Source organism: Chiloscyllium punctatum, chromosome 5, assembly GCF_047496795.1.
Source record: "Chiloscyllium punctatum isolate Juve2018m chromosome 5, sChiPun1.3, whole genome shotgun sequence".
NCBI classification, from domain to species: domain Eukaryota; kingdom Metazoa; phylum Chordata; class Chondrichthyes; order Orectolobiformes; family Hemiscylliidae; genus Chiloscyllium; species Chiloscyllium punctatum.
The window spans coordinates 17,514,302-17,537,632 of record NC_092743.1 but is presented as its reverse complement, the minus strand read 5'-3'; the positions used below and the strand labels follow the sequence as shown (position 1 = coordinate 17,537,632).

Genomic DNA, 23,331 nt, shown 5'->3' with positions numbered 1-23,331 from the left:
CTTTAAGTAGCCCTAGCAGGGATTTGTAATTGGTTACTATTACAAATTTACATACGCAAAGGTATTGGTGAAACTTTCTCACATCAAAGACTAATGCCAAACCTTCCTTCTCTATCTGAGTTAATCATCTTTTGGCATCAGCAAAGTCTGGGAAGTGTTCACTGTTGGGCGTTCCTCTCCGCTGGGTCACTGGTGAGCCAACACTACTCTGATATTGTAGGAGGGACATGGCATATCAGCACCAGCTCTTGCTTGGGATCATATTGTGCCAACACATAGACTATGATAGCTGTTTCTTCACTTTCCTAAAGTCTAAGTCTTGACTACAGGATTATTTCCAAGGCTGACTCTTTTTTGATAGCGGAGGTAATGGTGCCAGGATGAAGGCCAGGTTGCGTATGAATTTTCCACAGTAATTTACCAACCCAAGGAAACATAGAACATAGAACATAGAAGAATACAGCGCAGTACAGGCCCTTCGGCCCTCGATGTTGCGCCGATCAAAGCCCACCTAACCTACACTAACCCACTATCCTCCATATACCTATCCAATGCCCGCTTAAATACCCATAAAGAGGGAGAGTCCACTACTGCTACTGGCAGGGCATTCCATGAACTTACGACTCGCTGAGTGAAGAACCTACCCCTAACATCAGTCCTATATCTACCCCCCCTTAATTTAAAGCTATGCCCCCTTGTAATAGCTGACTCCATACGTGGAAAAAGGTTCTCACTGTCAACCCTATCTAACCCCCTAATCATCTTGTACACCTCTATCAAGTCACCCCTAAACCTTCTTTTCTCCAATGAAAACAACCCCAAGTGCCTCAGCCTTTCCTCATAGGATCTTCCTACCATACCAGGCAACATCCTGGTAAACTTCCTCTGCACCCGTTCCAGTGCCTCCACATCCTTCCTATAGTATGGCGACCAAAACTGCACACAATATTCCAGATGCGGCCGCACCAGAGTCTTATACAACTGCAGCCTGACCTCAGGACTCCGGAACTCAATTCCTCTACCAATAAAAGCCAGTACACCATATGCCTTCTTCACTGCACTATTTACCTGGGTGGCAACTTTCAGAGATCTGTGTACATGGACACCAAGATCCCTCTGCTCTTCCACACTACCAAGTAGTCTACCATTAGCCCAGTAATCCATCTTTTTATTACTCTTACCAAAGTGAATCACCTCACACTTAGCTACATTGAACTCCATTTGCCACCTTTCTGCCCAGCTCTGCAGCTTCTCTATATCCCGCTGTAACCTGCCACATCCTTCCTCACTGTCTACAACTCCTCCGACTTTCGTATCATCCGCAAACTTGCTCACCCAACCTTCTAACCCTTCCTCCAGGTCATTTATAAAAATGACAAACAGCAATGGTCCCAAAACAGATCCTTGCGGAACACCGCTAGTGACGGCACTCCAAGATGAACCTTTGCCATCAACTACTACCCTCTGTCTTCTTCCAGAGAGCCAATTCCTAATCCAAACCTCCAACTCACCCTCAATGCCATATCTCTGTATTTTCTGCAGTAGCCTACCATGGGGGACCTTATCAAACGCCTTACTAAAATCCATATATACCACATCTACCGCTTTCCCCTCATCTACCTCCTTAGTCACCTTCTCAAAGAATTCAATAAGGTTTGTGAGGCACGACCTGCCCTTCACAAAACCATGCTGACTATCCTTGATCACATCATTCTTATCCAGATGTGCATAAATCCTATCCCTTACAATTCTCTCTAAGACTTTGCCCACAACAGAAGTGAGACTCACTGGCCTATAGTTACTAGGATTATCCCTACTCCCCTTCTTGAACAAGGGAACCACGTTTGCTAGCCTCCAGTCCTCTGGCACTACTCCTGTAGACAAAGAGGACACAAAAATCAAGGCCAATGGCTCTGCAATCTCCTCCCTTGCTTCCCAGAGAATCCTAGGATAAATGCCATCAGGCCCAGGGGACTTATCTATTTTCACCCTTGCCAGAATTTCCAACACCTCTTCTCTACATATCTCAAAGCCATCCATTCTACTTATTCGTGCCTCAGTATTCATATCGACAACAATGTCCTGTTCCTGAGTGAATACTGACGAAAAGTATTCATTCAGCGCCTCCCCAATCTCTTCAGCCTCCACACGCAACTTCCCATTACTATCCTTGATTGGACCTATTCCTTCCCTAGTCATTCTTTTATTCCTAACATACCTATAGAAAGCCTTAGGGTTTTCCCTAATCCTACCAACTAAGGACCTTTCATGTCCCCTCCTTGCTGCTCTTAGCTCTCTCTTCAGGTCCTTCCGGGCTACCTTATAACTCTCAATCGCCCCTATTGAACCTTCACGCCTCATCTTTACAAAGGCCGCCCTCTTCCATTTAACAAGGGATTCCAACTCCTTATTAAACCACGGCTCCCTCACACGACCCTTTCCTCCCTGCCTGATAGGTACGTACTTATCAAGGACACTCAATAGTTGCTCCTTGAACAAGTTCCACATATCAATTACGCTCTTGCCTTGGAATCTACTTTTCCAATCCACACATCCTAAGTCATGCCTCAACGCATCATAATTTCCCTGCCCCTAGCTATAACTCTTGCCCTGTAGTACACACTTATCCCTCTCCATCACGAGTGTAAAAATCACCGAATTGTGGTCACTGTCCCCAAAGTGCTCACCTACCTCTAGTTCTAATACCTGGCCTGGTTCGTTACCCAGAACCAAATCCAGTATGGCCTCACCTCATGTTGGCTTATCTACATATTGTGTCAGGAAGCTCTCCTGCACACATTGCACAAACACTGACCCATCTAACGAACTTGAGCTATAGCTTTCCCAATCAATATCAGGAAAGTTAAAGTCTCCCATAACAATCACCCTATTACTGTCACTCTTCTCCTGAATCATCTTCGCAATCCTTTCTTCAACGATTCTAGGACTATTAGGAGGCCTGTAAAAGACTCCTAACAGGGTGACCTCACCTCTCCTATTCCTAACCTCAACCCAAACTGCCTCAGATGGCAAATCTTCGTCCATCTTCCTTTCCACCGCTGTAATACTATCTTTGACAAGCAAAGCCACACCCCCCCCCTCTTTTACCCCCACCTCTGACCCTACTAAAACATTTAAACCCTGGAACCTGCAACAGCCAATCCTGTCTAGCCACGTCTCCGTAATAGCCACAACATCGAAGTCCCAGGTACCAACCCACGCTGCGAGTTCACCTACCTTATTTCGTATACTTCTGGCATTAAAGTATACACACTTCAAGCCACTCTTCTGTTTACAGGCACCCTCCTTTAAGATTGATGCCATATTCCTAACCTCCCTACACTCCAGGTCCTGCACCCTAAAGCTACAGTCTGGGTTCCCATGCCCCTGCAGAGTTAGTTTAAACCCCCCCCCCCCCCCCCCCAAGAGCACTAGCAAACCTCCCCCCAAGGATACTGGTGCCCCTCAGGTTCAGGTGCAGACCATCCTATTTATAGAGGTCCCACCTTCCCCAGAAAGAACCCCAGTTATCCAAGTACCGAAATCCCTCCCTCCTGCACCATCCCTGTAGCCACGCATTTAACTGTTCTCTGTCCCTATTCCTCGACTCTCTATCACGTGGCACGGGTAACAAACCATGTAAGCTCTGGTACAGACATGGAGGCTGGGGTACCTTTCATTGCCCTGTCTGTCTTCCAAAGGATGTAGCCTGGTCTGGTTGACTCTGTAGCCCAAGAAGGTCACTTGGGATGCCTGGAATGCACATTTTTCCCTTTTAAGGCGCACCTCCACCTTGGAGAAACTTCAAAGCACTGTGCTCAAGTTCTCTAAATTCTACTATTTTCCTCCTGCTGATGTCAGACTAATATATCTGTAGTTCACCACGCTCCCTTTTTTTCACAAATAGTTGGATTATACCTTCCAGTCAGCAGGAACCTTTCTTGAAATTTCAAAAACTAATCAATGTATCAGTTATCTTCAACACTCTGAGCATGGGGAGGTGGTGACATAGTGGACTTGTAATCGTGAGCCCCCCAGACTAATATTCTGGAGACATGGGTTTGAATCCCACCATGGCAAATGGTGAAATTTCAATTCAATAAAAAATATGGAATAAAAAGGTAGTTTCATGGTGACCATGTGCCTACTGCCACATACCCACCTTGTTCACTAATGTGCATTAGGAATGAAATTTGCCCCCCTTACTTAGTCTGACCTACATGTGAATCCAATCTCATTGCATTGTGTTTGATTCTTAACTCTGTATGGGCAGTAATAAATACTGGCTTAGCAACGCTTGTCGCCCATAAACAACTAAATAAAATCTGAGATGAAGCTCATCTGTCCAGGGATTTATCTACTCTCAATTCAGTCAATTTTTCCAAGTGCTACGTCTTTACTGATATTAATTTCTTTTAACTCTTCAGTTGCAATTGTCCCTTGGTTGCCTCGTATTTAGAAAAGATTTTCTATATTATCTTCCATGAAGAAATATGCAAATTAACAGTTTCTCTGCCATTTCCCTGTCCTGTATTATAAATTCTATTGTTCCCACCTGTAACAGGTCTCTATTTATCCTTGTTAATTGTATGGTACTTGGAAGGAAAACAGTCATGGTTTTTATCTTTACTAGCTTGCATTCAAATTCTCTTTTCCCTTTTCTAATCAGTTTCTTGGACTTTTACTTGTGTTAAGTTAATTTTTCCTGAGGTTCTTATGCACTTGATGCAACTGCAACACACCAACTTCTGTGAGCAAGCAACCACATTTTATTAAGAACAGTACAATACAAACTTAGCAGAAACCCTGAACACTCCTCACCATGCTTGCGAGGCATGTCCAGGGAAGCTGTCTCTGAACAAAGGAAGCAGTCCTTCCTTTATACAAAATCTTTACATCACAGATAGTAATGCCCACAAGAAAACCCCCAGTCACTCCCCCACAGTCACATGCCACTCAAGATACAATGCAGTGACAATATCACCTCCAGAAATAATGTAATGCAAATCATCCCTTAATGGACAGATCTGGTGTGAATTGTATTTTTTTTTAACTACAAGGAGTCGTCAGAATTCCAACTATATAATATTCTTATTAATTTTTAATAGGTGATGATGACAATGTAAATCATCCCTGAATGGCAAGGGAATGAGAATGTAAACCTCCCAAATTCCACCTATAAGACAAAGACACACCACCCTACCCCTGAGGCATTCAATTTCTTGCAGGTCAGCAGAGCAAATGAACTCTTTAATATCATATTAGGATCTAAATTGCTCCCAGTTCTGAGGCTTAACGCAATTTCTGATATTTTAATAAGCTGTTTCCTTTAATCTAATGCAGTGTTTAACTTTTTCCCTTAACTATGATTGATTTATCTTTCCTTTAAAGATGATACCAATTACCTAGAAACATCCAAGAATTTACGTGGACGTTATTTTTAAAAAAAATTTGGAAGTCTGCATATATACCATTGAGTTATGAAATGTGGTAAAGTATGCTGTATGGCTTACTATAAAATGTTGACTTTACTTTGTAACAATGGAGTTATTGTTTGGTAGAATGAAGAGCGTTTACGCCAATCAGCTGAATTGCTTGGAAAGGTTTCACGGCTGCTAGTTCGGGCTCGCAGGTAATAGCCTTTCTGAAAATTAGATTCGGCTACCTAAGGACTTAAAATCAAGAAAAGTAAATGAAACAGTACTTCTATTCATAAACATGTCTCCCTTCAATGTGTTGATGAAACCGTTTTATCAGTAAATATACATATTGTACCTTAACATATTATTGAGAGGGAAATGGAAGGTTATGCTGACAGTTTGGATAGATGAGCTGCCAGAGGAAGTCGCGGAGGTTGGTACAATTACAACATTTAAAAGGCATCTGGATAGATATAGGAATACAAATGGTATAGAGGGATATTGATCTTGTGCTGGCAAATGGAAATAGAATAGGTTAGGATATCTGTCGGCATGGACGAGTTGGGCCAAAGGGTCTGTTTCCGTGCTGTACATCTCTATGACTCTGAGGAAGGATGTGAATATATGTGCATGGAGCTTAAATGCTGGGGTGGATTGGTTGGAAATTTTGGCCTTTTTCAGTGCTATGTATTTCAAATGATTTTTAATTATCTGATGTTGGACAGTCTTTAAAGTAGTGATTCCATAAGATACAGGCGCAGAAGTAGGCCACAGCCCGTTGAGTGTGCTCCAGCATGAGATCATGGCTGATCTGATAATTCTCAATTCCATTTGTTGCATTTTCCTTGACTGATTGAAATTTTGTTATCTTAGCTTTTAATATACTTAAGCTTCAACAGCTGTCTGCAGTACTGAATTCAACAGATTCACTAGTGTCCGAGAAAAATTTCCTCCTAATCTCTGTTTTAATTATTCAACTCCTTAATCCTGAGTTTATGCCATCTGGTCTAAGACTCTCCCTTAAGGCTAAGTGACCTTTCTGCATCCATCATGTAAAGTCACTGAGATTCTTGAGTGGTAAATTGTCCCCTCATTCTTCTAAATTTCAATGAGTATAGGCCAACCTACCTAACCTGTCAGCCCCTCCATATCTGATGTAGACAAACAGGAAACTGGAAGAACATGGCAAACCAGGTAGCATCAGGAGGTGGAGAAGTCAACGTTTTGGATGTAACCCTCCATGCGAAGGGTTGCACTCAAAACATTAACCTCCACCTTCTGATGCTACCTAGCTTACTGTGTTCTTCCAGCCTCCTGCTTGTCTACCTTGGATTCCAGCATCTGCAGTTTTTTTTTGTCTGCTACCATATCTGATGCCAGCTGACTGAACTTCATCTGGACTGCCTCCAATGCCAGCAGGGACACAAAACTCATGGAACGCAGCTCTGGTCTGACTAGTATCTCGTATAGTTTTAGAAAAACCTCCTTAATTTTATACTACATTTCCTTTGAAATAATGACCAATATTCCAGTTACCTTCCCTATTATTTGGATTTGGATGCTAGCTTTTTGAGACTCACAAGGCCTCACAAATCCCTCTGTTCTGTCACTTTCAGCAGTCTTTCTCAATTTAAATAATAATCAGCTCCTCTCCTGCTACAATGTGTAATCTCTCATTTTTCCACATTAAACTCTATCTGCCAAAGTTTTGCCACTCACTTAATCTATCTTTCTCCCTGTGCAGCCTCTGTGTTATCTACGGAATTTGCCGTCCTATTTATGTTTGTCACACCTGCATACTTGGCCATAATACATTCACTTTCCTCATCTGAGTTACTTATATCTGTTGTGAATAATTGGAAGCCACAGCACTGATTCCTGTGATGCTCCACTAGTTACAGGTTGCCATCTTGAAAATGACTCCCTTATCTCAAATCTCTTGATTTCTATTAGTTAGGCAATCCTCTATCCTTGCTGAGGTATAGCCTCTAACACAATGGGCCCTGATTAAATAGCCTAATGTGTGGCATCTTATCAAATGCTCTAGTGACTTCTGTTAATGAAAGACTTTGTGTCCCAGAGCACTTAAATTCACATGTAGAAATAGGTTTTGTACAGAAAGTTTCCTGGGAAGTGATTGCCTTCAGCTTTGATTGTGCCACTTGTGTTCATTTCCTTTTTTTAAATTTTACCTATTTTTTTAATTAACCTGTTCAGATATTATTGTATACCTCTGGAGCAGGCAGGACTTGAACACTCCTGGTCCAGGAATAGGGACACTACCTCTACACCACAAGAGTGCCGTGTATTCTTTTTCTTAGCTGTCCTCCCTACATCATCCCAGTTGTGACTTTGAATTTCTGTAAATAGAACCTTTTCCTTGAATGCTATCATTCTGTCCAACATGATTCAGAATTACCTATATATGTTTCTCCTCTGCTGTTAGTGTTCTTAGTTTTAAAGTATTTGCATTTACTATATCCAAAATAGTCTTGTGTTGTGAAATGGCTTTGAAGACTGACTTGTCAGTAGATGATTGGATCACAGTTTTGTGCTTGTTTAACATTGTCTTTTTAAATGCATTGGCCACGGTAGACATTTTGAGGGTTCCATCTATATATGAAATAAATAGTTGTTGATTGTTGGTATTTTAAATAAATATTTTATTGCCATAATGAAGTCTGTTTGTGGAAATGCCTTAAAACTGCTGTTAAAGTGTTTTTTGTTCCTATTTTTAAGGCTTGATGAAGCTGCAGCATCTCTTCAAAAGGAAAAGAACATGTATAAGGAAATTGAGAATTATCCTACATGTTTTAAGGTACCCAAAGAAGTTTTTTTTTGCATTGACATTTGGCAATTTTCCTTTAAATCTTTATCTGACAGTTGACATTTCCCCTTTCTGATGAACAATATAATCAGGAATTCATTTAAAATTTAAAATTAAGCCTAATTTATTTTTTTCACTCAATCCTGATTTAGGCACTAATTTGAAATCACTTCATTCACCATACAATAAAGTGAAAGGAAAATCTATAACACCTATTGTGCTGCTTAATCAAAATGCAATTAAAATTAATTGATTATAGAGTCGCATAGCACAGAAACAGACCCTTTGGTCAAACTCATCCATGCCGACCAGCTTTCCCAAACTAAACTAGCCCCTTTTGCCTGCATTTGGCCTATATCCCTCTAAACCTTTCCTATTCATGCACCTGCCCAAATATCTTTTAAATATTGTAACTGTACCTGCATCGACCACTTCTGCTGGCTGCTCATTCTTTGTATGCCGCCCTCTGTGTGAAAAAGTTGCCCCTCTGGTCCCTTCTCACCTTAAACCTATGCCCTCTAGCTTTGAATTTCCTTACCTTTGCTAATCATCTGATCTATGCCCCTCATGATTTTATAAACCTCTATAAGGTCAACCCTCCGCCTCCTACGCTCCAGGGAAAAAAGCCTCACCCTATCCACCCTCTCCCTATAACTCATACCGTCCAGTCCCAGTAACATCTCGTAAATCTTTTCTGTACCCTTTCCAATTTAGTAATACCTTTCCTAGAGCATGGCAACCAGGATTTTACACAGTTCTCCAAAAGTGGTCTCACCAATGTCCTGTACAGATGCAACATGACATCCCAACTCCTATACTCAGTGGTCTAACAAATGAAGCTGGTGGTGAACAATGCTTTCTCTGGCAGTATTGGTTTTGTTGTTGAAATACATTTGATGAATTAAAGCTTTCTGTTTAGTATGAAATTAATCAATTCCAACAGAGCTATCTAACAACTCAAATCATTCATAAGCCACCATGAATTAGTATTAACTTTACAGTCTTGCTCAGGCACCTTAAGAATATTTTTCTGTGAAAGTAATTTATAAAGAGGATATGATTTAGATTAGATTAGACATAAGGAGGCTACAAAGAGATTGGATAGGTGAGGTGAATTAACAAAGATCTGACAACCTTGCTTTCTGTAAGTTATCAAGCTAAATGGAATATAATGTGGGAAAATTGACCATTTTAACAGGAGGAATTTTTTAAAAAAGCATAATATTAAATAGAAAGCGATTGCAGATATCTTAAGCATCATAGTGTCTTAAAATGCAGAGGAATCTGGGTGTCATGGTACATGAGTCACAAAAGGTTGATCTGCAAGTAATTGGGAAAACTTGTAGAATGTTGTTGCTGGTAGTGAGGAGATTTGAGTACACCAGGAGGGTGGTTATCCTTCAGTTAATCAGGGCGTTGGTGAGACCACATTTTGATTACTATGCACAGTATTAGCCTTCAGAATTAAAGATGGAGATAAATGCATTGTATACAGTTCAAAGAAGGTTTACCTGGACTACTACCTGGAATGAGCAGGCTGTCGTAGAGGCAAGGTTGGACAAGCTGGGTTTGCATTCACTCTTTAAAAGCATAAGAGGCAACTTGATTGAAATATATCAGATTCTGAGGGGCCATGACAGGTTAGATCTAAAAAAGGTGTTTCCTCATGGAAGAATCTCGAACTAAGCATCATTATTTTAAAATATGGAGTCATCCATTTAAGACACATGAGAATTCTTTTTCTCATGCTTGTGAGTTTTTGACATTAATTTCCTTCAAAGCAGAATTTTTAAAAAATATTGAATAAAAGCTGAAAGAACAGCAGATGCTGTAAATTAGGAATAAAAGCAAAAGCTACTGGAAAAGCTCAGCAGGCCTGGCAGCATTTGTGAAGAAAAATCAAGAGTTATGATTTCAGGTCTGGTGACCCTTCCTCCAAATGTTCTGAGGAAGGATAACTGGACCCAAAACATTAACTCTGATATTTATTCACAGATGCTGCCAGACGTGCTGAGCTTTTCCAGCAACTTCTGTTTTGGTTTTTTAATATTGAAGTATTCATTGATCAGTAACTGGAGTCCATAAATTATAATCTCCAAATTTAACAAAAGGGTGTAGCAAAAGTTTGAATATTGAAGGTAGATAGACGCTCAATGAGCAAGGTGGTGAAAGAGTTTTGGTGGTAGCTGGTGGTTCCTGCTTCTTTTTTGTATGTTAGTGTGTTGAGAAATGAGAACAATATTTTAGATTGATCTCAAGGATGAAGTAGTTTCGTTTACTGTGCTGGATTTGGCCTTAGATTATCCAGTGTTGCAACAGAGACGATGTTTCATTGTATAGGATTGAGCATAAAACTGTGAAAATCAAGAACAGAACCAAAGAACGACTGAAGTTTACTAAACTGAATCAGGCTTGTACTTATTCTGGCTGTCTGCATTGTACAGGTCTTGTGTATTACTACATGTAGTTTTCAGTAGTGTAAGTGTGCCACACTGAGAGCCTGATTGACTATCTTAAATTAGTTGCCAGAATAATTCTTAGCATACTCTGGAACAACATTTGCTAGTAATCCTATAGGTCGTTCTGCTATGACGTGCGTTTTGCTAAAACGAATTTGCTGTAATGCGATTGACGAATTGGGGACACTTTCTAAAGCAAGAACTTTTAAAATGTGTATTGGCTGTAATGTGATTACATTGTCAACACTTTAAGTACTGTTTCCAAAGTGTGATTTTTCTATAATACGGAGTTGCACAAGAACTGGCTGTATTTTAGAATCACACTCAATATTGAACATAGTTTTGGACCTAACCAGGTCTACTAAGGCTACAACGTTCAGTCCTAAAATACTCCTAGTTAATCTCAGGTTACCCTGGAAGAATAAAGAATCTCAAAATTTGTGCAACATTTGAAGCTAGCTATTTCACGCTGCTACTATGCAGCTATGAAGTGGTGTTCATGAATAACAGAGCACTGTCATCAAATCAAAAAAAGATGTTTTGCCTATAGATAAATTGATATGAAAGTTTCAGTGACAGTATGATGCTAAGAGTATGCAACATCATGAGCATACCACTCATCCGTTTCAGCAAAGATCACCTGCTCCACCTGTGGCAAGGTTTGCAATCCAATTAAGTAATCTCAGAACTCACAACTTTGGAGTGAAGTAAAGTCAACCTTAATCCCTAGGTACTGCTTAACAGGACAAGGTAAGGAATGTAGACAATATGTCCCAAAGATTGGCAAATTGTATCCAACAGGGTAACCCTTTGGTTGATTGAAAGAGGTGAGCAACTGACTGGGTGCAACTAGCTTGCGCTAGCTAAACTTTTTAAAACTTTGTATCTTTTATTACTTTGTACCTAAGTTTTGTTTGTACTGAGGTACCTTTGTACCTAAGATGGTGTGTTGTGTGGACACATTATACACTTTTCACTATACTCCTGTACTTGAATACACATGACAGTAAAATCTAAATCTTAAAAGAAAATCAAACTTGATTGAACAAAATTTGAAATAATTATTAATGTGTAAAATAAAATTAGTGTGGCAACTAATTTAAGATTGTCAGTCCGGTTCATAGGGTGCTGCTATTTTGCAGACTGGAAGCTGCATATATTAATACACTGGAATTAATTCTTTGCAGATAGAAAGATCATAAATGCACATTGTGTGTGCTTCAGCTTAACAAAATAGGTGACAGCCATTCTCCGAGTTAATATGCCTGATTTAAATTTAATCACAACTTGGCTGTTAAATGTCAGTCTTTATCCAATTGGTACATTTTCCATGATAATGCCTCGACAAATTAGTGTCCATTAAAACTAATCAACACTCTCTTCTCGTACAGTATAAAGTATTCCACTTTACAGAGATATTCTTGCAAAATCCTGATGAGTGCAAAATGAAAAGTTTTGATAAAATGTTTTCATCAGTACTCAAAGTTTGTACTGGCAAATTTGAGTTTTGTTGGAGCTACTACTTCAAGGCAAGTGGAGAGTGTTCCATCAACTCCTAACTATGCCTTGTAGATGGTAAGCAAGCATTGGGGAGTCAGGAGGTGAGTTACTCACTGATGAACTCATAGCTTCTAACCTGCTCTTGTATACACAGTATTTATATGATTGATCAGAAATTGAATTGGTAACACCCAGTATGTTGAAAGTCAATTCAGCAATTAAAGCAGAGATATCTGGATTCTCTCTTGTTAGAGAAAGTCATTGTCTAACACTTGTGTGGTGCAAATGATTTTTAATTAAAATAGAAAATGTGAAATTCCACGAACATTTAAAAAGCTAGTAGGATAGTTTAGCAGTAGTTACGAGATCAGTATGCAATTGGGGGAAAAAAAAATCATTTTTCAAGTGAGACCAATAGCAAAAGGGGTAGGTTTTCTCAAGTTCAGTGTTTTCTACTTGATTAAAATCTGGGAGAAGGAATCTCAGCAGCTCTGTAGAGTAGCACAGAATCACCAAAACCAACTTCTGAATTTCTACTTTTAACCAATGTATACATTTAAAATTCCACTGTCATTACTACCACAAAATTCATGTCAACCTGTTTTGAATTTGGTGTTAGACAGTATTTTTTATGCATTAACACAATGCGAGTTTCATTTGTAATAAAAATATGTGTGATGAAAAATTTAGAAAAGTGCATAACTTTCTTAAGAGCTCACATTTTTCTAAGAAGTCTCAACTTGTAGATGACTTGTTTATAATATATTTTACTAAGGGAAATGAAAACCTTTAAAAGCACTTACTTCATGTTTATGTTGCATTAATAAGTTTTTAACAATATTACTTTTTTTTCCTCTAGAAAACAATTGCACAAGTCTTGGTTCATCTACATAGGAATGACTATGTAGCTGCAGATAAGTGTGTTCGGGAAAGTTACAGGTGAACATTAACAAATTGTAAAAGCAAAGTACTGCGAATGCTGGAAATCTGAAATAAAATGTGCTGGAGAAACTCAACAGATCTGTCAGCATCTGTGGAGAAAGAAACAGAATTAGCTTTGAGTCTCTTCATTGATGATGTCAGACCTACTGAGTTTTTATGGCTTGTCCTTATTTCATAAACAAATTATTTCTAGCTACCTCTAGATGAGAAATACCTTCTCAAAAATGGTGTGCAAACTCATATTGGATTAACTATTTGAACTGTCAGCTTAGGCACTTTGTCACAGCTGATGGGTTTTTAAAAATTTGTTTATGAGATGTGAGCATTCATGATTCTGCGAGCATGAAATACTTGTTTTCCTCATTGTCCTGAGGGTAGTTCAGAGTTAACCATATTGTTGTGGATCTGGAATCACTCATAGACCAGATCAGGGAAGGACAGCCGATTTTCTTCCTTAAATGCATTATGAACCAGATGGGTTTTTATGATATTTGACTGCTGTTACATGGTTGCTATTAGGCTAGATTTTTATTCCAAATTTCTGCTATGTTCAACTTTCACCGTCTTCCATGATCGGATTTGAACCCATGTCCCCAGAATGTTAACATGAGGTTCTGAACTCGTTATCGTTGGCAATCACTCATGCGATGATTGTTCATCTTGGAAATTCCATGTCACTGTGGGTCCTTGCGTAGCTGAGTCTAATTTGAAAGCTGCCTTCCAACCACATATTTGGCAGATGTTTCTAGGAGGTGAAAATTGGCCTTGAAATTGATGGCACTCCATTTCAAGTTCATTTACTGTACTTCCTCTTGCCAATAGTGTTCCTTCACACAGGACCTTATTCCTAGTTGGTTTCTTCTGGACAAGACCCTCCTTTACATTGATCTCTTAGTTGTATTTTTTGAGGCAAGCCTTAAAGTTGTCTTTGAAAAGCTTCCTTTTTCCTTATCTTATTCAAGTATCTTCTCTGAGCTGGGAGATGATGATTTGCTATGACAGTCAGAACTCTGGAATTCTAAGCACGTGGCTGGCCCAGTGGAGTTGGTTTTGAATGATAATGGCCTCTATTCTGGTGCAGTTTTCTCCTTCAAGGAGATGGATGTTACTATGCCTGTCCTCCCTGCTGATGTGGAAAATCAGCATTGATGATATTTGTTAAGGGCCTTGAGGTTGCATTTATGTAGTCAAAGTTTCACAGCCATGTAGGAGTGTCAGTAGGATGACTGCATTATTGTTGGTGGTGGCAATCACTTGCTCATGAGTATGATTGTCCACCTAGTTAATTGTATGTTATTGGTCATGGGTTTGTTCCATGTGTGGTTGATGAACCTGATCCTCGAGCCACATCTCTGACCACACATTCGGCAGATGTTTCCAGGAGGTGTAATTAGACCTTGGCCTTGAGATCGTTGGCATTCCTTTCTTCAGTTTATTTTCTGTACATCCTCTTGCCAGAGGTGTTCTCAAAGAATGTGTTCCTCATAATGAGGGACAATCAAATTGTTTTCTTCTGAATGAAGGTCTCCCATGGTTTGATGCATTTTTTGAGTGAAGCCTTTGGGGGGGGGTCTTTTAAAAAGCTTCCTTTGCCTTTCTGTTATTTGAATGCCTGCCTTGAGCTGGGTGAAGATGATTTGCTTTCTTAGTCGGAATTCAGGCATCCTGAGCCCTTGGCCAACCCAGCAGAATTGGTTTCAGATCATCATGGTCTTCATGCTATTGGCTGCTTCAATGAAGCTACTGTCAGTACGCCGGTCCTCCCAGAGAATTCGTGTCAGACAATGTTGATGATATTCCTCAAAGGTCTAGAGGTGATGTCTGTACATACTGCAAGTTTTGGAAGCATATAGAAGACTTGGAAGGAAACTTTTCTTATACACAAGGATCTTGGTATCAGCAAGATTCATGGTTGTTGAAGACTCTCATCCTTGGGTATATGAAGATTAGATGCAATGCTGAATCTTCACATCGATGGCAGCCTTATGAGAGGAAACTTCCTAGGTAGGGAAAAATGTTCCACTTTTAGGAGATTTCTCTGTTGATCATATTGGTGGAATGGACCAGAACTTGACCCGTGACAGGTTGGTAAAGCATTTGAGTCTTTTTGAGGCTGAGACCAATTCTTTGGAATATTTTTGGGAAAGCATTAAATAAAGCTTGATGATTCTCTTCTGAGAGAGCAGGGATGACACTGTTATCTGCATACTGAAATTCCATAAGTGAGGTCAGTGTTATTTTCTTCTTGGATTTCAACTGGTTGAGGTGGAAACGTTTTCCATCCATTATGTAGACAATATCCATGTTAAACTTGGGGTTCTGGATTCCAGTAACATGACACCACCTCCCCAAAACAGTGAAATGAGTACAGGTAGTTTCAATTTAGTCTTATGGATACATCAATAAAGTACCATATTGCTCTAAATTATGCATTTATGCTAAATTATGTTATTGGGAAGACCTAACTCAGTGGTTGGTTTGTTATTTGGTAACACTGTGTGTAAAATAAAAGGGTTAAAGTTGTGAAGTTGTCCCTGGTGCATATGGCAGCAGCTAAGTGACAGCCCAACTGTAGCAGATTAGGTGAGCATTGGACCTGGAGGTGCTATACACCAAAGCAAGGAAGAAAAGACTGCCTAGGTGGACCTAATAAACCATTATGAAGATCTTCCTTCTCTGATCCGGGTATTGCTGGTTTTCATTTTTGCTGTGTTATTTAACTTAACTCATCTGTGACATGGAGGTACTGGTGTTAGACTGGGGTGGACAAGGTCAGAAGTCACACGACACCAGGTTATAGTCCAACAGGTTTATTTGAACTCACAAGTTCTCGGAGCACTACTGCTTTGTCAGATGGAGTGACAAAACAGCAACACTCCGAAAGCTTGTGATTTCAAATAAACCTTAACCCTCTCGGTCACCAAAGAGGACATTTCATGACCTACACCTCCACTGAGGCTTTGGATCTACTAGGGGTCGCATGCCTCTGGGAATATGACTGCTGTTTCCTGGTGGCAAGTGTGATTCATGTCCCTGACATTGAGTTATGGCTTTCTGAAGCCCATATCCTGCCCTTTCTGTTTGGATAAAGACTTATCCCATTTCTAACTACTAGAATCTTCTGATTTTACATCCAAATTTGTTTTAAATAAAAATGTAATATTCTGAAAACGCAAATACATTTATTCTTGTAATCAGCAGTTTTCAGCTGCTAAAATCTGTTTGTGTAAGTGATTTATGTAAACCTTGATTATAACAATGTAATTACAATAATTACTTCTATCCTTGTTGCTCTTTATAAATATTTTATCCACATTTTGTATTCTGCAATATTACGATCGTTTAATACAATAATAGTATCATCTTATTACAATTATAATTCCCATAGTTGAGGTACACTAATTGATTAAAATACTAATAACACCTTCATTTGTATCATTTCGTTGAGAGATAAGGGGAGAGGAATGAAATTTCTTTATTCCAGCAGCAAGAAACTGCCTTGAAGCACATTGACGATTGATATTTCACCAAATCGTTTTTATTTTCCATTGATATGGAAAATATGGTCTGTTGACTTAAAAAGTATTTTCAAAATTATTGACTTTAAACTAGGTAAAAGTGACATTGTGACTGGAAAACAAACATTCAGAGATTGAATCTTTTTTTCTATTAACTCCAGTGGAAAGATCTTATGCAGTGAAAAGTTACCTTCTAATTCACTATGAGCCTATCTCTATGTACTGGTATCCACTAATTTTACCCACAAACTGGAGAAAAAAATTTTTCTAAAACCATTACTTGCTGATAATTTTTACACGTTTCTATTTTTAGCTGTACATTATAGTTTACAGCAAACAGTAAGAATTTGTAGTCCTCATGGACAATAATGTGGGAATCTCTTTATAATGGAACCAAATTGGTAATATTTGTTGCCAAATTTGTTAACCTGGGCCAATTAAGAACTTGATTAATAAGTTAACAAGGTCAACCTGATCCTAATCATAACACCCCCTGTCCCAGCCTTGGCCTCAAGCCCAGCAGTGTGGGCCTGATCTTTTGTTTGTAGCATTTTTTGTGACACTTTTGCCCCAGGTCTGGTTGTTCCGACTTGGGCTCAGGCACAGGCGGCATGTACCGGGCTGTGGCCTGTCTCTTTCATCTGGAACATCTTGGAAAATCTCTTCCTTTTGTAGTGGCAATGATATCAAGGCTGCATCCATTTCGGACTTTAAGGTTTTCTTGACACTAGATGGAGGAGGAGCACTTGTAGTTTCAGCTGGGCCTTTGGGCTGTTTTGAGGAGCCAGGTATGTTTTGTTCCTGTCCCATTTGTGAGGTAACAGCTTTCAGGTGATCCACATGTTTGTTCTGGACTATATCACCTACCCGAACTTTGTAAGTCACTGGTCTTGCTCTCATGTCAACCTTGCCTTGTATTCACACAGGGCTATTTCATGGTTCCAGCACCAAAGTTCATCCCCCTGAATTAAATTGCCTCTTTTTTGCTTAAGAGAAGACTTTTCTCCACCATTGGCCTTCCTTCTGCTGTTTCACTCCTCGCCTCCAAGTCTGGAAATATCAGTTTTAGCCTGGTTTAGAGTCAACAACTCCACTGGAGTAATTCATGTTGTTGCACGTGATCCTATAACCGAACAGGAACTGGGACAGCTTGGTCTCAACTACTGTAGGCTGTTTCTTTAAGTCTGCATTCAATGTTAGGACTGCTCTTTTCGCTAGATCATTGGACGGGGTGGTATGGAGCTGTCCTTATGTGCTGAATGCCTTGGACTTTGGGAAATATTCAAATTTTCTGCTAGTAAATGATGTCCCATTGTCCATGACCAAATACTCCAGGAGTCCATGTGTTGCGAATCATCAGTTCTGAGTTTGCTGAATGAATTTTATTCAACCACTTTGAATGGACATCTACAATGACCAGGAATATTGAGCCCATGAAAGGACTGGCATAGTTATCATGCAAATATGTTCGGGGTTTACCTGGCGATTCCCATGAATGTGGATGCTGCTGTAGCAGCTTTTGTCCTTCTTGACACTCTGGGCACTTATGCACCAAACGCAGCTATGTTGGCATCCAAATGTATCTTCATCTTGGAAACTCCCAGATGACCCTGGTGGAGTTCAGCCATTATCTGGCAGTGACCTTTACTTGGGACAATTACCCTTGCTCTCCATGGTAATATGTTGTCCTCAACGGTAATCTGGTCTTGTTGGGTCAAAAAAGGTTTCAATCCTGGTTGTGATGTTTCCCCCATTTCCACCAGCTGTATTCGTTTCATGAGGACAGGGGATCTTTTTGTGTTTATAGTTGAGTATTGTTTGCAGTGACTGGAAGGGTGTCTAGAGTTTAAAACCAAAATGGATTTTTCCGGGCAGGCACCATCAGTGGGGTATCTGCCAGTGGGGAGGCAGCTTAAGGCATTCACATTAGCCACTTGGCTTGCTAGATGGTGTTCTAACTTGTATGTGCTGAGAATAAGGGCCTAACACTGAATTTTACTGGAAGGTATGCGTGGCAGTGCCTTGTCTTCCTTCAGGGGCTTGTGATCTGTGACAAATTTCCATCTGTATAGGTACTGGTGGAACTTGCTTACACCAAATTTGACTACCAAGCCTTCCTTTATCTAGCTCTACTTGTGTTTGGCATTAGCCAAAGTCCGGGAAGCATACGATCTCAGGCGTTCCTCTCCGTTGGGCCACCAGTGAGCCAACCTTAGCCAAGACTGTATGGGGAAGCATTCTATGTCAGCAATAGTTCTCGCTTCGGATCATAGTGGGTGAACACTTTAAATGATGATAGCTGCTTTTTCGCTTCTCTAAAGGCTGCTTCCTGACTTTGTGACCATTTCCAAGGCTGACCCTTTTTTTCAATAGCAGGTGTAAGGGTGCTAAGATGGAAGCCAGGTTGCGTATGAACTTTCTGTAATAATTCACTAACTGAAGGAAAGCCCTAAGCTCCGGTACAGAAATGGGAGCCATGGCTCCTTTGATTGCCCACACTTTCTCTTCCAACATGTGTAATCCAGTTTTGTCAACTCTGTAATCTAAGTAGTTCACCTGGGGTGCCAGGAGCACACATTTTTTCCTTTCTAATGTGTACACCTGCCTGGGAGAAACGTTTAAGCACTATGTCCAAGTTCTCCAGGCATTCTTTATTGCCTGTTATTTGTACATTTTCCAGATAAACAGCAACTTGGGGTAGCCCTTACAAAATGTTCTCAGTGGTCTGCTGGAAAAAAATGTAAGCTGATGATATCCCAAATGGCAGTCTTGTATATTGATATAAACCCTTATGGGTATTAATTGTAGCGTACTTCCGGGACTCATGTCTCAATTGCAGGTAGGCATGGCTCCCGTTCAGCTTCATCACCCTCGCCAACTTTGCGTACAAGTCCTCTATGTGAGAAATTGGGTTCTTATCCGAGAAGCAGTTTACCATTTGCTTAAAATCCCCGTAAAGGCGAACTGAGCCATCAGGCTTCACAATCAGTACAACCGATGCTGCCCATTCTGCAAACTGCACTAGTTTGATGATCCCTTTGCTCTCCAATCTCCTACTTTCTGCCTCTACTTGTCCTTGCAAGGCAAATGGCATGGACAGGCCTTGCAAAATCTCAGAATTGTGTCCTGGTCAACATGTTAAGTCGCTTTGGCCCCTTTGATAGTCCCAAGCCCTTCTTGAAAAGCACCTGGGTATTTCACCAGGAGTCCACTGAGGCAGCCATTTTCCAATTGAAAAATATTGAGCCAATCAAGGTGAATAATTCTAAATCCATTCTGCTCCGATAGGCACGGGCCAAGGCCTTTTACTACCATCAGTGGTAACTGCACTAACTGCTTCTCATAGGAGACCAGAACCGAAATCGTACCCTTAATTTGCAACGGTTCCCCAGTGTATGTTCACAGTTTGGCTGAGGTCATGTGTGAGTTCAAAGGTTGGTATCCCAAGCGAATCTTAGTAAAGACTAATTCTGCAACTCCAGATACAGCTGAGCAAGTATCAACCTCCATGGTAACTGGGTGACCATTTAACCAAACATTAGTGTGGCTCTGACTGGTGTCACTAAGCAATTTAATTAGGGGAACTTTCCAGGATGTGCACTCTCCTGGGTACCGGCATCCGAGTTTTCCTACTGAAGACATCCTTGCAGGACTCCTTTGCTGTCTTGAGTCTGCATACCAGCAGCATCTATGATAGCTTGCTGGCCCAGATTCTGGCCTCCACCACTTGGCAGAGGCTTGGCTTTGTTGTAGCGTTCTGCTGTGGGTTGGCCTAGGGTCCCTTTGCTCTGGATGTTCCCTGTGTGGAACTCTACAATTGCCTACACCCATGTGATGTTCCCCAAGCTCTGTTGGATAGGATGAAGATGTCCACTTCCTGTAGTTCCCAAGCTCCACCTGCTGCATTTACTAATGACCAGGCCAGCTGTAGTGCCTGTTTGAAGTCCAGTTGGGCCTCAGCTTCTGCATGATTACCTAATTTAATCCTACGTACCAAATGGTGTCTCAGTATTTCATGAAGGGTTAACCCAAAATCACATGCCTCTGTCAGTCTCTGTAACCTTGTCAAAAATGCCGATACGGATTCCCCTGGTTCTCTTAGACCCAAATAAAACCAATAGTGTCTCAAGATTAGAGGAGGTTTAGGGTTATAGTGTGCCTTAACCAATTCTTGGAAGGTTTTTAGTGTCAGATGCCTCTGGGAAAGTTATGTCCCTTATAATAGAAAATGCTGCAGGTCCACAGGCAGTCAAAAGGATGGCTCATTGCATTTCATCTGCCCTCAAAGTAATTTGCCTGGGGAAGAAATATCATTTTTTCAACATACTTGGATCAATCTGATGGTAGGGTCAAATGATTCAAGCTTCCCAAATGGAGGTATGATGCCAAAAATACTTACACCGACTCCAAGATGACAGGTTGCAAGCAAATGTTCCTCAGGCGCATCCTGTTTTCTCCTATCACCACTGAAATAACTGCACAGAGGCCAAGTCCTGTCACCAAGTCACCCTTTTATTTACTGGGGCACAATACACTGACTCCAAGCTGGCTGGTTACAGCCAATCTTCAGCTGAATAGATTCTAATCTTTTTTTTTAACCACCTGTGTATGTGTGAATGCAGAAATCAGTAAAAACTCCTAGTGTAAAATAATTTTTTCTCCTTTTTTTTAAAATCTCAGTTTATATTTTATTAAACAATACACGGTTAACAATTAACATTAACAGCTGTATACAGAGAAACAGCAGTTTTACAAAGGAGACAAATGGCAAAGCCAGGCCCCAAACCCTACCGTTCAACCAGTTTTCAGGGAAATGAGGACAAACCTGAAATCCCAGTTTTGATCATTACAAAACAGTAATAATGACATTTGTCCATATAAGACAGTCCAATTTCATAAAACCAGTTCAGACAATACAGACCCCTAGCAACCCACCCGTCCCTCCCACTGGCCACTCTAAAGGCAGCCCGCCCCACGCCCCTTCCGGCTCTCTGTCCGTCTGGACACACCTTCCGACCACCTCTAGGACAGCCCGTCGTGCTTCCCTAGCACCCCCCCACATGAGCGACACCGGTCAGGACGGCCTACCCACCTTGCGACTTCCCTGACCGCCCTTTGCACCTTCCAGCCACCTTTAGGTACCTGCCCGGGCTGACAGCACTGAGGACGGTCTACCCGCCTTCCAGCTCTCAGTCTGCTCCTACATACCATCTCCTGTTTATAATATTTTATTAAACAATAAACAGTTTACAAAACAATTAACATTAACAGCTGTGTACAAAGAAACAGCAACTGGGGCAAAGCCAGGCCCCAAACCCTATCGTTCAACCGGTTTTCAGGGAAATGAGGACAAACGTCAACTCCCAGTTTCAATCATTACAAACAGTAACAATGACATTTGTACATATAAGACAGTCCAATTACATTAAAAAAAAGTACATTTAATACCAACCCCCAGCAACCCAGCAAGCCCCCCAGTTCCGGCCACTCTTAAGGTAGCCCGCCCCTACGCATCTTCCGGCTCTCGGTCCACCCCATGCTCCTTCCAGTTCTTGGTTCGCCCTGTCATACCTTCTGACCACCTCCAGGACAGCCCGTCCTGCTTCCCTAGCACCCCTCCCTCCACAAGGGCGACAGCGGTCAGGACGGCCTACCCACCTTACGGCTTCCTTGACTGCCCTTTGCACCTTCCAGCCACCTTTAGGTACCTGCACGGGGTGACAGCACTGAGGACGGTCTACCTGCCTTCCGGCTCTCAGTCTGCCCCTACGTAACATTTCCAGGTTATAATTCTGCCTTCTTGCAATTACTTTGCTTAAATATGGATGCCTTATGCAAGTCTATATTGTCAATAACTTGAGGGTAGGGGTAATGATGATTATGGAACAAATGGGAAAGTACACAGTACTCTATATGTTTGGCACCTGTGGAAAATGGCCTAGATAAAACTGTTGTATTTCATTGTTTCAAATTTAAATTTAAAAAAAGCTGATCAAGAAGCTAACTAAATATGTTCATATTTATTCCACAAAATTCAGCTTATGTTGGATAAATTTTGGATGCAGTTTCTGACACAGTTCTTTTTGTACATAGCCTCCCAGGATTTAATGGCAGTGAAGACTGCTCTGCTTTGGAGCAACTACTGGAAGGATTTGATCAACAAGACCAGGACCAAGTTTCTGCTATCTGTAATTCGCCTCTCTTCAAATACATGGATAATGATGTAAGCTTGGTTAACCACTACTTTGAGTGTTAATGTTGTTATGTGAAAGTATAAGCACAAAGAAACTGGAACCCCAGAATAGGCTACTCAACCCCTCAAGGTAAAAACAATGACTGCAGATGCTGAAAACCAAATACTGGATTAGTGGTGCTGGAAGAGCACAGCAGTTCAGGTGCTGCCTGAACTGCTACTCAGCCCCTCAAGCCTGTTCTGTCAGTCAATAAAATTGAGTGATCTACCACCTCAAGTATATTTTCCTGCCATATGCCCTTATCTCTATATCCCTTGATTCCCTTATGATGATATCAGTCTTTGATATATATGCTCCATAATTGCAAAGATTCACAACCCTCATTTCTCCTGATATCAGAATTAAAATGCTGATTCCTCATCATGACTCTGTGACCTACTAGTGTTATGACCAGATCCAGGGTGTGGTTCC

The 23,331-nt window shown here is 40.8% G+C and overlaps 1 protein-coding gene across 1 annotated transcript in view; it reads left to right on the top strand.

Annotated features, from left to right (window-relative positions):
- napgb (N-ethylmaleimide-sensitive factor attachment protein, gamma b) overlaps window positions 1-23,331 on the top strand; it is a 55,011-nt gene that overhangs the window by 25,070 nt on the left and 6,610 nt on the right. Inside the window, exons 8-11 of the mRNA XM_072569843.1 lie at window positions 5,562-5,632; window positions 8,160-8,238; window positions 13,066-13,145; window positions 22,760-22,889. Of these exons, the coding sequence (XP_072425944.1) occupies window positions 5,562-5,632; window positions 8,160-8,238; window positions 13,066-13,145; window positions 22,760-22,889 (360 nt within the window). The remainder of the gene's footprint in view (window positions 1-5,561; window positions 5,633-8,159; window positions 8,239-13,065; window positions 13,146-22,759; window positions 22,890-23,331) is intronic.